We start from the raw sequence: 17909 nt of genomic DNA, 5'->3' as shown, positions 1-17909 counted from the left end.
ATAAATATTAGTATAAGGCATGGAAGATAGTTGGAGTAGACTATTATGTGATCCAGCAATCTTACCACTGCTCATGTATCCAAACAAAATTAAATTATGCTGGAAACATCTGCATTCCTGTGTTTACTGCAGCACTATTCATAACAGCCTAGAAATGAAAACCTAGGTGTCTACGAACTGATGAAAACTGAAAACAATGTACATATACACAGTAGAATAATGTTAAGTCATAAAAAAGACTGAGACCCTGTCATCTGCAACAAACCAGACCGACTGGAGATCAGTACATGCCAACACAGAAAGACAGCACTTCAGGAGCTTCCTCACACATGGAGTTTTAAACAGTTGATCTCAGAAAGCGGAGAACAGCAGGAAACTTTACCAGGTGCCAAGGAAAGTAGAAATTACACAAGAAAAAAGTCTAGTTAGCAGGTACTAAGTCATCCTTGGGGCCACAAACCTCAGGTTTGCTATGTACAGTAACTACAGATGATAACAATGATAAACTGTGGTACTATGCTAAAAGATAGGAACATTTTGAATGTTTTACAGTAACGAAATGATGTTTAAATAAATATAAAAATAGATGTATTGACAGGGGCCCAGGGTGCATACTTTATAGATATATTGACGGGGCCCAGGGTGCCCCCAATAGGCCCCCATCAATATATCTATAAAGTATGTACCCTGTGCCTCCATCAGTATATCTATAAAGTATGCACCCTGGGCCCCGTCAATACATCTATCAATCCTATCACTAGGGGGCAGAACAGGCAGATCTCTGAGGTTGAGGACAGCCTGATCTACAGATCAACTTCCAGACACCCAGGACTAAACAAAGAAACCCTGTCTCAAAGACCAAGAAGATAGGATATATTCAATATGATTTAGTCATACATAATTTATATAACACTGAAACCCTGACATGGTACTTCATTATGGTTTGGATTCAGACCCTATCTGGCAGACCCTACCCCCAACCCTGAACTTTCCAGCCCAGAAACTGGGCCGCCCTTCCTCCAGAGGCTCCTCCCTATATAATCCAGACATTTTGGTCTTTCCCCCCACCTTGTCTCCCTCTCTGTACGAGCACACACTCTTTCTTTCTTTCCTTCCCCAGCCCTTCTCTTTCCCCATGGTGACTTCCTTGGCCTCTGTCCTTGGGGCCAGTGAACTTGCTTCTTATTAAACCTGCATTTAATATATTCTACTCTGGCTTGAATTGATTTGTTTAATTTTATGTAGTGTCAATTACTACATACAACTTTTTTTAGCTTTAAAAAAAATACTTTTATTTTATGTGTATGGATGTTTTATCTGTCTATAGTCTCCCCATCTTGTCTGCAGTACCCAAGGAGGCCAGAAGATGGTGTCACATCTCCTGTGACTAGAGTTACAGCTGTAAACCACTATATATGAATGCTAGGAAACAAACCTGGGTCCTCTGAAAGAGCACCCAGTGTTAACTGCTGAGCCATCTTCTCTCCAGCTCTCCAACTTTTATACACTGCTCTAAAAGGTAAACTAAAGGGTGCTGAAGAGATGGCTCACTAGTTTACTTTTCTTGCAGAAGATTCAGGTTTAGCTTTCAGTACCTACATGATAACCCCACACCTATTTTTAAATCCTGCTCTAGAGGATCACAACACCTCTCTGAGGGGTACACGAGTCTATGGGCTCATGTATGCATGCAATGCACTTACAGACATACACACATACTCATGTTTTTTAAGGTTAAATTCAGGTCAGCAAAATGGCTCAGTGGGTAAAGGTGCTTGCCGTAAAAGGCCAGGCACCTAAGTCCCAATTCCTCCGATTTCATGTGAGGTATGAAAGAGCAACTCCACAAAGTTTCTCTCTAATCCCCAGTTGCACCCATGGCCCAAACATACATATACACATTGTGTAGACATACAGACAGAGACACAGACACACAGACACAAATAATACTTTTTCTTTTTCTTTTTTTTTTCTTCCCCCAGGCTGGCCTTGAATTCACAAAGATGTGTCTGTCTCTGACTCCTGAATGCTGGGATTAAAGATATGCCAGACCTTACTCCAGTCCACTAATAATAATTTTTAAGTAAATTTAATGGCTGGGGAGGTAGCTCGGTAAGTTAAGCGCTTACCTTGTAAGCATGAAGACCTAAGTTCAAAAGGAAGAACCGAGGCAGTGGTGACCTACACCTTTAACCCCAGCACTCCGAAACCATGAGGCCAGACTATGAGGAATTCAAGGTCATCATCGACTGCATAGAAAGTCCATGGCAGCCTAAGTTAGAGGAAACCCTGTCTCAAAAGCGGGGTGAGGGCAAGGAATACTACTGTTGTGATGCTTTGTTAGCAAGCTAAGAATCTGTTTTCATGACAAGCACCCCCCCAAAAAAGGAGGAGCTGCAACTACTGCTATAGACAACACTATGGAAGAACCTCAAAGTCATCCAGAGTGCCCTGCTTAGAGGTGCACACCTTTAATCCTGGGAGGCAAAGACAGGCTGGTCCTGCTGAGTTCCAGACAAACCCAATATATATATAACGAGCTCAGGCTACAAGGACTAAACGGTAAGGGCCTGTTCAACAACAACAAAAAGGTGTACAGAGGGGAAGTCTGGATGTCAAAAGTCCCATACTGATGCTGTAGAGCTTTGTTTACTAACATTCTCAAGGGGTCAAAACCATTAGTGCTTGCAGGGACTGTGTGGGGAGGAGTTTCAGCTTTAGTGCTGAGACCTTCTGCATATTGCTTGCATGCTTACACAAATCCACACAAGTGATAAAATATGACAGCACTCAACAGCAGAAAGGACTCACTTAGCAACTAGTGAAAACCAAATGTTTTTATTGTTGTCAGTCCTTTGCTTGCTTGTTTTAAGACAATGCCTCATTAACAAGCCACAGGTGTCCTGAAATACGTCCTCCTCAGCCTCTGAAAACTTAGCCTAGCTCCCAAGGAGATTTCCTACAGAGTATTTTTTTTTTTTCATTTTTCAAGACAGGGTTTCTCTGTGTAGCCCTGGCTGTCCTGGAACTCACTCTGTAGACCAGGCTAGCCTCGAACTCAGAAATCCGCCTGTCTCTGCCTCCCAAGTGCTGAGATTAAAGGCGTGCGCCACCACTGCCCGGCCAGAGTATTTTTTATAGTCTGGGAATATGGCTCAGCGGGTAAAGAAAGACCCAAGTTTGAATTCCCAGATCAGATGAAAGCAGTATAGCAGTACACCACAAGGGAGGGAGGAGGTGGGGGGAGGTGTTTGGGTGTGAGTGTGTGGCTGTGGGGAGGAGTGTGGTCGATGTTAACTTTCTAGTTAGGCACTACTCTTTATGATTTTGTGGAACAGGGCCAAATAAATGGCATATAAATAAAATTTAATCAATATAATGGACTATTACCTAAAAATATAAAGAAGTGAAATGCCAAAAACAGGCTAAAACATGGGTGAATCTTGAAAATATGCTAAATGAAAGAAACCTAAAACAAAATCATATATTAACAATAAGATTTTGGCTACACTGCCTTGGACAAAAGGACCATAAATGAGGACAGATGAGGCCCTGGGTTCCATCTCTAGCACCAAAACATTCAAAATAAAAACCATGTTTTTTAAGACCAATTCTCCTTGCTTCCCATGATGACTATATACTTCAGGGTTTAAGAAATCCTCCAGTCTCAACCTCCACAAGCAGCTGGGCCTATAAGAGCATACCACCACAACCAGATCTCTAAAAGATAATGTTTCCACTTTTAAATTACGTCTCTGTAAGTCATGGGACTGGACACACAGTCACTGGTAGTGCATGTGCCTACCATTAATGAGGCTCTGCAGATTGATCCCAGTGCCTTCCCCCAAAATAATAAATATAAGAAAATATCTTTTCTATAAGACAGATGTCTTGGTGGAAGTTCTGTGACTCCAGCATTTGGGAGGTCAAGAAGGGAGATCAATGTGGAGCGAGTTTAAGGCCAGCCAAATTACATAATACCACCTCAAAAGAAATTTCCTTAATTACCCACATACACAAGTACCCTAAGGCAAAAATTTGTGAACTATGAGATACAGCTTATACAGAAACTTCATAATTGACATATGACGGTCCACAGCTACAATCTCAACAATACCCAGGCTGAGGCAGGAGAACTATGTCATGAAGACTCTGCCCAATCAATCAATCAATAATTAACGCAAACTAAATCTACTTAATGACTGAATGACAATACAGTGATTCCCTGATCCCCATACTGTCAAAACAAATAAATAAATAAATAAATAAATAACAAAGTAACTCATTGAAGCAATGTAAGCTGATGAAAGTTTGACTCAGAAAACATACGTTCCTGACAACTACAATGACTGCCAGTTTTCCTAGATGGCCTCAAATGGGTGGGAAATCCCCGCTGGGCTGAGACTAGGACCAATACAAATTATAACAACCACCACCTAGGAGAGCAGAAGGTTATCCCCACCCCTTGCAAAATAAAGATAGACAAATATTTCGGAATTTTATTAAAGGCAATTAATTCTGTCCTTCTCCATAGTACCAAAGTACACACAAATTTCTTGCTCAAAAAGAACAGCGAAGCAAACAATGTGAGCAAAGATGTTGATAGCCGGTCCAGGAAACCCAGAGAGGAGGAAAGAGGAACACGCGGCGGCGCTCTGACGCCTAGGAAAACCCAGCTCTAGGGGAAAGGCTTCTCCGACAGCAGCTGCCCAACTGGGCTGCACGTCCAGGCTGGAGGTAGCTGGCGCTGACACATCTGAAATATCATAGCCGGTGGATCCAGTCCGCAGCACCACGCGGGACCCGCCCGCGCACACACCCACCGCCCACTGCAGCGAGCGACCTGGGCGCAGCCGCAGCACGCAAGTAACGCTCGACCCGAGCAGAAAGTTTCGAAAGAAAAACCTGAGCGCCGAAACGCACAGGTCCCGGGGCTCAACTCGCGCCAGGATCACGCCCGGAGCCAAAGCACTAGACAAGCAGCTCGGGTTTTCAGCTGGCTGGCCCAGGCGGGACCGGGAGGTGGCAGAGGCGGCAGCACACTGGCTCCCGCAGCCCAGGTGTCAGGCACGTCGCCGCTTCCCTCCGGCGCCCACTATCTGACCGGTGCGGGGCAGGAACTAGGGTGCGGACTACGGATGTGGATAAGGGGCTCGGGGTACGGACCAGGGACGCCGATCCGGGGCGCGGGACGCCCGGTTGAGTGCAGAGCACGGGCGGCTCGCAGGCCACCCGGCCAAGTCGCGGCTCCCGAACCCGCGGCCGCGCGCCCCTCCCCCCGCCCCTCCCCCGCCGGGGCACGCAGAGCCGGCGCCGCGTCCCAGGAGACCCACCGCCCGCGGCCCGGGGACCGGGAAGCTCTGCCTGCGCGGCCGCAAGCAACCCTTGGCGAGGCGGGGCAGGGTCGGGACCGAGCGCCGCGCGGACTCACTTTTTCGGATGTTTCTCTCTTTTCGGCCTCCGCTTTCGGGCCTGAATGGCCAGCACTGGGGAGAGAGAGGACACATTAACGGTCGGGGCGGCCGCCTGCGGGCCGCGAGGCGGGGCGGGGGCCGCGCGCGCCACTCACCTTTCCTGGAGCTCATTCCGACTCCGGGCAGCCGGGCGGGGGGCTCCGCGGCGGAGGCGGCGGCGACGCGACAGTCAGCCGCACCGGGATGCAGCCTCCACTCGCTCGCCGGCCGAGGAGGCGGGAACCGCGCCTGCGCCGCCGCGGCCGCTCCCGCGGGGGCCAATGGGACCCGCCCCCGCGGCCCCGCCCCGCGGCCCCGCCCCCTCCGCGCCCCCTCCGCTTCTCCGGAGCATTGGGGTCCGGACCCGGACCGCGCCCTTGTCGCCGGCTCCAGGGCCCACCTGTGCGGGAAGGCGGCGCGCGCCCACGGCCTCCCGCGCCCACGGCCTCCCGCAGCCCGCCTCCGCCTCCCTGGTTCTACGGCCGCCGCAGGCCACCCGCTCCCGGGCACTAGGCCCAGCCGCCGACCCTTCCTCCGAGCCACCGCCTCCGCTCCGCTCCGCACCCGGGCAGGTCGTGCCGCACGCCTCTCCATGTGTTCTTCCTTGGCCAGCGCCTTGGCGCGTCTCACACCACCTCTCTAACGTGGCCACCTCTATCCCTTTGCGCCTCTACATCCTTGCATCCCTATGAGCGCTGCTTCCTCCTCTCCGGCAGGCGTGGAAAGGGCACAAGACCAAGAGCTGGGGAACCTGGGTCCTTGAGTGTCTGTGTGACCTTGGAGAAGTGATTTCTTCTTTTCCTACTCCACTAGGCTGTGTGAGTTTTATGAAGGAAAGATGCACACAGCTTAAAAGGCAAGTTTGGCGCAGGAAGCCTAATTTTCTAAATAGCATGAGATGAGAGCTTAAAACAACAATCATGCCAAGCAATTCTTCCTCCTCCAATGGGGAAACTGAACCCTAAATAGGTCGAACAGTTCTACCAGCTTGTATCTCTATTCAGGCCTGGCTGGTTTCTTTCTACTTTCCCAGGCTACCTAAGATGTGAATCAAGCTGACTGGCACATAGTTACCACTTCAGTATTCTCTTGTCTCTTTAAACAATTACAGTATCTTAAAGATACAGGTCCTGAGCAGTCAGTCCTTTTTTGGTTACAACTGTATCGTTGAGTTAGAACTGTTTATCAGAGTCTTGCTCTAAAGATGTCCCAACAAGCAGGAAAGACCGCTCTAAGTTTGAAGAGATTTTACTTTCTCCATTTTTTTTTATTTTCAAAAATCTGAAACATACAAGAAAAATGCAGTAATCGGCATTGTTAACTCACATTCACTAGTTTTTTAAAAACGTTTCTTCACATTTGCTCTCTATGTGTGTGCATGGTGTATTTTGCTGAGTCATTCAGCAGTTTGCAGACTGTTACCCTCCACCCCTAAACATTTCGATACATGACTACCAACTAAAAACAAAGATATTTTTCTACATAATCAGAATATCGTTATCACTCTAAGAAAATCCAATAGTATTGTTCCTATTTCTGAAATAGTCCAATAGAATGTTTGATGACATTTTTTCCCAGCCCAAGGTCATTAGTTACTGTTAGTGCCCCTGTTGTTTGAGACTTTTTTTTTTTTTTTTTTTTTTTTTTTTTTTTTTTTTGAGCCGGAGTTTCACTGAGTTCTAAGGCTGGCCTTGAGTAGTTTACAATGTAGCCAGCCAGTCTAACTGCACCTTTGTTTCAGGCCTCTTGTCTTAGCTTCTCAAGTACAAGGAAGACAGGCACCACTAACTGATTGTTTTGAAGAATCTAGTTCTATTTTGCAGAATGTTGGTCAATTTTAATTTTGTTTTCCTAGTACTACAGTCGTTAGTAATTTAAATTTGATGTATAGATGGCATGTGCCTCAATACATCAAGATGTCAGTGTATTCTGGTATGGGTGATACATTCAATCATTTCTCCACCAAAATGTAACTTTTCCATTTTGTATTCTTTTTTTAAAAAGTCTCTTTTTTAAGGGGGGCTTGGTGATAAAGGACTTGAATAGACATTTCTCCAAAGACATAGAACTGGCCAACATAACAGGATGTTCAAAAATCATTAATCATTACAGCTGTACAAAGCAAAAGCAAAATGAAATCCCATGTTACACCTGGCATGACATTCTTTAAAATAGAAAATACCAACTGCACACATTCAATTGAAGCACTACAGAGACAGTACTGTTCTTTTAACAGCCTAGGTTATATAGAACATACCAGGTCAACCTCAGCTACATAACAAAAATCCTTGCTCAAAGAAAAAGAAATGGGGGAAGGAGGCTGGGAATATAACTTAGAGGTAGAATGTTTACCAGGATGTAGTCATGGGGCCCTACCCAGGTTTACTTCTCAGATACCAGGAAAAGAAAAGAAAACAAAAAATAATACAGATTACTGAGCATTCTGAAACTCTTGCATATTAGAAACAAAAGCTTTGTCAGCATCTCATGGGACAGTCATTGTGGAAAAGCTTGTCAGTTCCTCAAAAACTAATCAAAGAATTGCTAACAATTCCACCTATAGGTATATTTCTACAAAAGTTAAAAATAGATGAATCTTTGACACAGGCTTGTGAAGCCAGCACAGGAGGCAAACAGAAGCAGATAAGTTCAAGACTAGCCTAGGTTCTAAGCCAGCCAGTGTGGAGGATGTGATTTATGCTGGGAATTCACATATCTGCTACAGGTCCCTGCAAACAGTTGGGTTTTTTGACTGATCAATAAAGAGCCAACAGCCAATGGCTGGGCCTGCAGATGAAGGTGAGACCTGGGGGATTCCCAAGAGGAAACTGAGGAAAGAAGGAGCAGAATCGCCAAGACAGGGAAGAGGAGAGATCAGACTTATAAGCCCAATGACATGTAAGAGTCAGGGAAGCAGCCCCAGGGGCCACTCCCCTGATTGGGTCTGAGGTAACAGATAAAATATAGATTAGCAAGTATTAACTCAGGAATATTGGAGGGGAGTGTGTTAGGGTGTGCATAAAGGGAAGGTTCAAGAGTGGCCCAACCACTGAGCTAGTTAAGGCATATCAAAATAAAAAGTGTGTGTGTGTCTGTCTGTCTGTCTGTCTGTGTTTTCATTCTCAAATCCAGAGAACTCTGGTGCTCTGGTGGATGGAGAGAAGCATGATCACCCAATCACCTGACAGGATCTCAGAATGGTTTAATGGATTACTGCAACAAGCCAGGGCTATTTGAAAATTTCCTGAATTAAAAAAATCAATCTCTAGACATGAATATTAATATCTACAGTATAACAGTGACTAAAATGTATGAAGTGCGGAGTGTGGTGTCGAATGCCTGTAATATAAACAGTCAATAGGAAGAGGCAGGAGGACTGTCACAAGTCCCAAGCCAGCCAGAACTAAATAACAATACCCTAGTCCCAGTCACTGTTGTATTTCTGTGTAGAGACACCATGACCAATGCAACTCTTACAAAAAAAAAAAAAAAAAGCATTTAATTGGGCACTTGCTTACAGTTTCAGAGATTTAATCTAGTATCATCATTTCAGGGAGCATGGCAGCACTTGTAAAGGGATTGGTAGCTAAGAGCTGGTTCCTGCTCCTCAGGTTGGGGAGGAGGGGAGGGAGAAAGAGAGGGAGCCTGGCATGTGGCCTGGGCTTTTTTCCAATACAACATTCTAACCCTTCTCATCCTTTCAAAAAGTTCCACTCCCCAGGGACTAAACACTCAAATACATGAGTCTATGGGGGCCATTATTATTCAAACCATCACATTCTACTCTCTAGCCTCCATGGGCTCATAGCCATACCAAATGCAAAAAAAAAAATTAAAAATTAAAAAAAATGTATTCAATGCAACTTCAAAAGTCTCCATAGTTTATCATAGTCTCAATACTGTAGCCCACCCCCATAAAATCAAAATGAAAAAGCAAATCTCATACTTCCAACATACAGTGGCCCAGGATATACATTACTATTCCAAAAGTAAGGAATGGGAGCAGAGTGAGGAAATACTAAGGCAAAGCAATACTGTAAACCAACAGGGCAAATTCTAAACTCTGAACCTCCATGTCCGATGCCAAAATGCCGTTCAGATCTCCAACTCCTTTTAGCTTTGCTGATTACAACACACTTTTCTCTCTTGGGCTGTTTTCTGTTCTCTCCTTGGCAGGAATCTGACAGCTCTGGCATCTCCAACATCTTGGGGTCCGGTGAAATCCAGGCCTCACCTTCACAGCTTCACACAACGGCCTCTCTAAATTAATCTGCTTGTTGGAGCTGACACCTATCCCCTCCTTCAGTGACACCAGCATCCACTCTCTGTTGTTGATGGGTTTCTTCAATCCTAACTTTTCTTTAATTCCTTCTCACACATTGGAAGCTTGGCTGAGTGGCTCTGGCCCAGGCCCTTTACTCCACGTAGCTTCAGGCTTTCTCTAAACTTGTTATCTCTGAGCCCTGGACTTGGTTTTAAAGTCACCTTTCTTAGTATTCCTTTTCTCTTTAAACTGTACTTTTGTTTTGTTTTGTTTTTCTTTGTCCAACTTACCTTTTTATTATAACTCTGCATAAGCGTGGCCACTGATAGGCACGTGACAGTGTCAGTGCTATGCTATCTTGACATCTCCTCTCCCAGTGGCACAAACCCAAATGCTTCAACTCAGCCCTAGGAAGATTTTCAGGACCAGGACAAAGAACAGCCATATCTTTTGCCAAAATATCAAAGAACAGTATGTAGGCTACATTAGTATTATTCCCCTCTGAGACCTCTTGAGCTGAGCTGTTAAAAATTTACACTGCTCCCAGGACTACGCTCTTCCATGTTCCTACTAAAATGGCCCATAAACCCAACCTTCAACTTTCAACTGATTTTCAGCTTTCAACTGATTTTCTAGTCCAAAGTTTTCCATATTCCTCCAAACAAACACATGGTCTGGCCCATCACAGCAGTAACTGAGAGCTACATCCTGATCCTCAGACAGAGAGAGAAAAAAGATTGGGGTGGGAGAGAGAGGAGACCTCAAAGCCCACCCCCAGGGACACACCCCTAGTCTTTCTAATCCCTTCAGAGAGTTCCACTGCACAGTGACTCACCACTCAGACTTATGGAGGAGGAGGGGAACGTTCTTACTCAAACTATCATGCCCTGTATGGGAAAAAACAAAACAAAACAAAAAACACCTGTCTCTCAAAAAGGAATACAATTTTGATAGATACTACAACATGGATGAATTCAAAAACATTTTGCAAATGAAAAAAGCCAGACACAAAAGGCCAAATACTGGATGATTCTATTTATGAGAGAAACTCAGACCAGACACTAGGTGAATTAAAAAATTGAAGGCAGACTGGCGTTTTTCAGCAATTTGAGGCACCAGGCAACTGCTTAAAGGCTAGATATCATGATGTTCTATTCTAGTGGGATGTAGAGCCAGATAGAGGTGGTACCGCCAGTGTGTGAGCATGCTCAGTGCCACTAGCTCAATTGTTTGAGATGGTTCCTTGATGTTATAGTGACTTCACCTTACCCCCAACGATAAGGTCATGCATGTAGAGACTGCATGCATAGTCCATAAGAACAATTGTAACTCCTTTGCATCAATGTTGTCTATGAGGCTCAGCTATCTTCCCAATAACTTCTGTCATTGCTACTTACGGTGTTTGTTTTACAGTCCTGAAGAACTATCCAGAACTCCATCAACCAAGCGCTGTGCTATGGTGTTGATCCTTGTCCCAGTCCTACTTCACATGAGTGTGTGTGTGTGTGTGTGTGTGTGGCTATATGCGTATGTATGTGCTTCAGATTCATCTGTAGTAAGCTAAACACAGCTCTTCCACTGAACAGTGCCTTAAATTCAAGTGACAGTCCTACATCAAGCTTTTTTTTTTTTTTTTTTTTTTTTTTTTTTTTTTTTTTTTTGTGGGAGGAGTAGTTTTTTCAAGACAAGGTTTCTCTGTGTAATAGCCCTGTAATAGCCCTGGCTGTCCTGGGACTCACTCTGTAGATCAAGCTGTGTCAGGCCTTGGACAAGGTAACTCCATTTAACCTACACCATCAATCACTTAGGACACAGGTAGAGGTCTCCACCTCCAGAGATTTAAATATTAATGAGTTATCTAAAGGCCAGGGGGCGTAGCTAATTAAGTTATTCCCTCCCTTTTTCCCCCTCCCTATAAATGCCAGGGGAGCCTGGCTTTGGGGGGGAGCTCGAACCATCTACACCCATTCACCATGCCATGAACAATAAAAGCTTTGGAAAACTGGACTCCACATGCCTCCATGTGTCTCCTGGGCCTGCACCTTTCTGAGGCATCCTCCAGCCAGCCCGCACAGCTGCGTGAATGTGGGACCCTCCAGCAGAGGTGTGGGAAGCCCACCCGGACCCGGCTGCCTGACCACCGAGGGACCCCGCCGCTTGACTCTCCCCCGTGAGGTTTTTTTTTTTTTTTTTTTTTTCCCACAAAACTGACCTTGAATTCACAGAGATTCACTTGTCTCTGCCTCCTGAGTGTTGGGATTAAAAACATGCACAACCGCAGCCTGGCTTAGGTCAAACTCTTATTTCTCCATCTACCAACTTGTGTGGTCTTTATTTTTTATATAGTTTTTATACTTGGTAGCCATATTGTCAGTAATCACTGTCAGTTTTCCTCTTTTCTTTGTTGGCTGGTTGAGACAGAGTCAGTCATATGTAACCTGTGATAGCCATGAACACTCCAGCTGGTCTTAAATTCCTGCCTCCCGGTGGCTAGAATTACCGACATGCATCAACTCTATTTTGTTTTTATGTATCTTTTTGAAATTTTAATTGTATCAATTTTATCTAGGGAGACCCTTCAACCTTACAGTGAGAATGTCCAGGAAACTGTTTGCTCTCCGTAACTCAGAATCAGGCATAGCTCTGCTCTTATATTTTTCTTGGAGATGATAAGAAGCTTTTGAAATTAAAGAGATCTGATTTTGAAACCAGTTTATTTTATTATTTTAATTGGATTATTAACAGTTTATATGACCATTTTATTTAGTATAAGTTTTTACCACATAACTTGACCACTTAATGCATACATTTTAATAATTTTTAGTATTAAAAAGGTTGGGGAACCATCACCAACATCTGGTTTTATTGTGTTTAATTTTTGGTTTTGTTTGTTTTGTTGGTTGGTTTGGTTTTTGGCTTGTTTTGTTGTTGTTGTTTGTCTGTTTGTTAAGGCAGAGTTACTCTACTTATCCCTGAAGGTTATCCTGGAACTTTCTATATAGACCAGGCTGGCCTCAGACTCACAGATTTCCCCTGCCTCTGAGCACTGGGATTAACAGCATGTGCCACCATGCCCAGCTAACGTCTAATTTTCACACATTGCGAGTGAAGCATGGTGGTACACACCAGTCATTCCAGCATTTGGGAGGTAGAGACAAGAAGACTGCCACAAGTTCAAGGCCAATTTGTTCTGCAGAATGTATTCTTCATCAGGGAGACATAGCTAGACTTTGTCTATAAATAAATAAATAAATAAATAAGGAAGGGCTGGCAAGATGGCTCATCAGGTTAAGGCTGAACAACCTGATAAAATTAGTTCTATCCTAGGGACTCACATAGTAGGAGGAGAAAACCAATTTCCAAAAGTTGTCCTCCACTGTCCACACTATTAAGATAATACTGTTTAAATTAATAACAATGTAAAATAAGTGAACCATGTTTGTCCCTCCCTCAAAAGAACCCCACCCCTCCTGCCCCAGGCTGAGACAAGCCCTCATTCAGTTCCTGTCTCTGTGGACCTGCCTGGTGTGGATAGTTCAAATAGAAACCACATGACATGTAGCCTTTGATGACGATTCATTCATTTAGTCTAAGGCTGAAATCTGTTTCTGGTATTTAATGTCTATAGAACCTTGCAACTTTATTGTAACACCTGAAAAATGTAAATAGTATTAAAAATTAACTGAAAGCTGAGTGTGACAGTGCACATTTAAAAGTGTACAATGTAGGAGGCCAAATCAGGAGGCTAAGAGCTCCAGACAGGTGACACATGCACACCTTTGTGTACTATATTTTTTTGCATTTGACTTTTTTTTTTTTTTTTTTTTTTTGGTTTTTCGAGACAGGGTTTCTCTGTGTAGCCTTGGCTGTCCTGGAACTCACTCTGTAGACCAGGCTGTCCTGGAACTCAGAAATCTGCCTGCCTCTGCCTCCCAAGTGCTGGGATTAAAAAATGCCAGCCGCATTTGACTTTTTAAAGATTATGGGCTGGAGAGATGGCTCAGTGGTTAAGAGCACCATCTGCTCTTCCAGAGGACCTGAGTTCAATTCCCAGCAACCACATGCTGGTTCACAACCATCTGTAATGGGATATGATGCCCTCTCCTGTTGTGTCTGAAGACAATGACAGTGTGCTGACATATATAAAATAAACAAATCTTTTAAAATGTATTATTACTTATTCTTGTGTGTATATAGGTATGTATATGATGTATATGTATGAGAGTGAAGGCAGCCTGGGTGCAGGTTGGCATTAGATGCCTTGGAACTGGAGTTACAGAATGTTGTGAACTAGCGAACATGGATGCTGGGAAATGAATTTGGGTCTTCTGCAAGAGCAGTATGCACTCTTAACCACTGAGCCGATGTCTCCAGCCCTAAGCTCAATTTTTAAATAAATGCTCACTGAATCCCTCTTGTGTAGTACATATTATTTAAGGACTGTGTCTACAACAGTCAGGAAAGCATATCTCTTTAAGGAATCTCACTCTTCTGCCCCACAGCAGAAACTAACGCCAATGAATATGTACTATGGTTAGTGATATGGTCTTTAGGCTGCATTTTTTGCTGTGATTGTTGTTTGGGGAAAGTACTAGGGCCTGAACCCAGGTATGTTATCCAAGCACACTGCCACTCAGCTATCCCCCACTGACCTAAACATTTTCATGAGAACAGAATAAAGCCAAGGAGGAGGAGGACAGGAAAGAAACAAAGAAAACAACTAAAGTTGAGCCTTGTGTCTCACCTCTATATCCCCAGAACTGGGACTGGAGGGAATTTGGGAAACAGAAAAATTGTCACAAGTTCAAACCAGCCTGCACTACACAGTGACTTAGAAGAAGCCAGCTTAAGCTACAGAATTCAAGACCTTATACAAAATAAAAACAGAGCTGGCACAATGGCTCAGCAAGTAGAAGTCCTTGCTTCACAGACCAGGCAACTTGAATTTGATCCCCCAGAACCCACAATAGAGAAGAAGAACCTATTCTGGACAGTTGTCCTCTGATTCTGTAAGTGCTCTGTGGCTCGTGTGCACCTGCATGTGTGCACACTCCAACTGATTCTGAATTAAATTAAATATTTCTTCTAGGTGTCTATTGTCTATTTCTTCTAGGTGTCATAATTTAGACTGATGTCAATTTTTATTGTTTTTAGATGTATTTATTTTACTTTATGTATATGATTTTTCTGTTTTGGTCTTTTGAGACAGGGTCTGTCGCCATGGCTGTTATGGAACTTGCTCTGTAGACAAGGCTGGCCTCGAACTCAAAAATTCGCCTGCCTCTTGACTCCCAAGTCCTGGGACTGAAGGCACACAACATCATGTCTGGTGTGTATAAAGGTTGTACCTGCATCCTTCTATGTGCACCACTTGCATGCCTGTTGAATCACCTGGAATTGGGGTTCCTGATGGTTCTGAGCCATCATGTGGATGCTAAGAATCAAACTGGGATCTTCTCCAAAAGTAACAAGTGCTCTGAGCTGCTGATCCATCCCCTTAACAATGACATTTTCAAAAAAAAAAAAAAAGCTGTAGTGAGAGAGTCTCACCATGCAACACTAGCTGGCAGGGAGCCCATTATATTAACCTCTCAGAAGTTGCCCTGAAACTCAGAGACTTGCCTGCCTCCACCTCTAGAATGCTGGCATTAAATGTGTGTGCCACACCCAGACAGAAGGAACTTTTGCACACTATCATTTTCACTTTCATTCTACAGTCACTTCTTGACACATACGTCAAGTTGCTATAATGGATATAGCTAAGAATGAATAGCTGAGCGGTGGTGGTGCACTCCTTTAATCCCAGCACTCAGGAGGCAGAAGTAGGCAGATTTCTGAGTCCGAGGCCAGCCTGGTTTACAGAGTGAGTTCCAGGACAACCAGGGCTACACACACAAAAAAAAACTTGTCTCAATAATAATAATAATAATAATATTATTATTATTATTATTATTATTATTATTATTATTATTATTATTAATAGAAGGGTGGAAACTGTCACTGTAGAATGTGACACTCAGGACATCTATGTAATGCTGAAAGTCAGACATGTGCAGGCCTCTCTCCCCCAGCCGAGCTCAGTGAAATAAGAGACATTCACAATGTTCAATTTTTAACAAATCTAATAGAAAATGAAGGTCATAAAATCATTTACATTCTGCTATTTCTAAGTGGAGTCATTAAATCATAAGAATCTTCATGGTTCTCATGGATGAGAACCTAGGCTCCTACCACAACTTTTCTCATTGTTATCTCTATTTCAAAACTTCTACGGTGAAGCTTATGCCTGTCTTTTATTGCTTCAGTGGACTGTATGTCCCAGTCATGCCCACACCATCAGAACAAAAATGCACAGACAGCAGGGGCAAAACACCAAGAAGAATCACTTCTATGCTGCTTCTCCCTCTAGATACCTGAGGAAGTCGGAATAAGATGTCTGTGTCTCAGCTTCCTAACCCTTCAACTGTAGTGAGCCTTGTTACCTACCTACCTAGTTTGATACTGAATTAGTAGTCCATATATATAATATATATACTAAAATATTATATATACGTACATATATACATATATTTATGTACACACACACACTAAAATATCCACTCAAAGAACACTGGGTGTGGTGGTACTGACCTATAACCCCTACACTTGGGAGTGCTGAGGCAGAGGACTGTGAGGACTATGTATTGTCAAGGCCAGCCTGGTCTACATAGTGAAAATGTTTCTCAAACCAAGCAAGCAAGCAAGCAAGCACAACAAAAACTTGGAGATTTAATCTAATCCTGGTTGCTGTAAAGGTTAGATCAGAACATACAAAAATCAGGAGGTGTCTAAGCACTGAGTAAATATTGACTAGTCTCATAATAGGCATTATGGGATGTATTAGATATCTTTACATATTGCTATATACATCTCTTCCAAATTATCAGTTTAAACAACAAGTATTTAGGGTTCTGAGTAGAGCTCAGAGGCTGAATGTGTGCAAGAACCTGGGTTTGAACTTCAATAACACGCAGACATACCCTCCCCCAAAAAAGCCCTAAAATTACAACAATAATCACTTATCATCTCACAGATTCTGTGGTCCAGGAGTGCACAGACAACTCAGCTGGTGAGCTGAGATGCTACAGGGGGCTGCAGTCATCGGAAGGCTGGACGGAAGCTGGAAGCCGGGTTCCTAAGATGGCTCATTCACATGGCTGTTAACAGTGGCCTCCTATGCTATCAGGCTCTGGCAGATATGTCTCCTTCTTACAGCCTAGACCTCGCCATAGAGCTGCAGTGCTGGCTGGCTTTCCCCATAGCGAGTGACCAAGAGGAAACAAGGCAGAAAGTTCAACACCTTTTATGACCTACCCTCAGAAGTCACAATCCATCATTTCTTCCACATTCTATACATCAGAAGCAAATACAGTGTGCTCAAAGGAAGAGAAAACAACAAAACAAAACAAAACTCTGCTTCTTTTTGGTTGCTGGGGATTGAGCCCAGAGCCTCACAAATCCTAGGCAAGCATTCTACTACTGAATTTTATTTCCAGCCCCCTTCAAATTCTCCTTTTTGAACCAACTGTCTCTTAATAGACTGATCTCAACATTGCTATGTAGCCAAGGCTGACCTTAGACTCCCAGTAATCTTCTCCCTCTTATATGTTTGGCACTACAGTTATGCTCTATCATGCCAGATTTGCTTTCCTACGCATTTTGTTGAAACAGAGTTTCATATAGCCCAAACTGGTCCGGAACTCACAATAGGTCACAGGTTGACCTTGAGCTCAGTGTTTCTTGTGTCTTAGCCTCTTGATAAACTACCCCTCTCCATATCACCCTCCCTAACTCATAAAGAAAAGAAGTTTAAGCTTGGGCTCAACACTCATCTCTCTGGAAGCCCAGCCTGGGCTGCAGAATGAAACATCACCCCTTCCAAGATAATGAAGCAAAAACAGGTTTATTCCCTCACAGTCTCAAAGACTACAAGTACAAATGGCATGGCACTGGTTGTGGCAAGGCATCTCTTAGCTGAATCACTCCAGGGCATAAACATTTATATGAAAGCTTGGGTCACCCTTTTGAGGCCCAAACTAGCCTCAAAACTCCCCTTCTTTTTCGTTTTTTCGAGGCGCGGTTTCTCTGTGTAGCCCTGGCTGCCTTAGAACTCACTCTGTAGACCAGGCTGGCCTGGAACTCAGAGATCTGCC

General features: G+C 43.9%; 1 protein-coding gene across 16 annotated transcripts in view; it reads right to left on the bottom strand.

The window, feature by feature from the left end:
- Positions 1 to 17072, bottom strand: part of Srpk2 (SRSF protein kinase 2) — a 185292-nt gene extending 168220 nt beyond the window's left edge. For 6 of the 16 annotated variants that reach the window (XM_076913157.1, XM_076913159.1, XM_076913160.1 and 3 more), the window contains exons 1-2: positions 6018 to 6159; positions 5432 to 5486 (exon numbers count right to left, since the gene is read on the bottom strand). In XM_076913157.1, coding sequence (XP_076769272.1) covers positions 5432 to 5486; positions 6018 to 6047 — 85 coding nt within the window. In that variant the 5' untranslated portion in view covers positions 6048 to 6159. Of the gene's footprint in view, positions 1 to 5431; positions 5487 to 5569; positions 5725 to 6017; positions 6160 to 16787 lie in introns of those variants that run through there. The other 10 variants (XM_034518830.1, XM_034518833.1, XM_034518834.1 and 7 more) reach the window with 5 other exon arrangements.
- Between the last annotated feature and the right edge of the window lie 837 nt (positions 17073 to 17909).

The sequence above is a fragment of the Arvicanthis niloticus genome, chromosome 15 (assembly GCF_011762505.2).
Source record: "Arvicanthis niloticus isolate mArvNil1 chromosome 15, mArvNil1.pat.X, whole genome shotgun sequence".
Classification (NCBI taxonomy): Eukaryota; Metazoa; Chordata; class Mammalia; order Rodentia; family Muridae; genus Arvicanthis; species Arvicanthis niloticus.
This window is presented reverse-complemented; position numbering and strand designations above follow the sequence as displayed.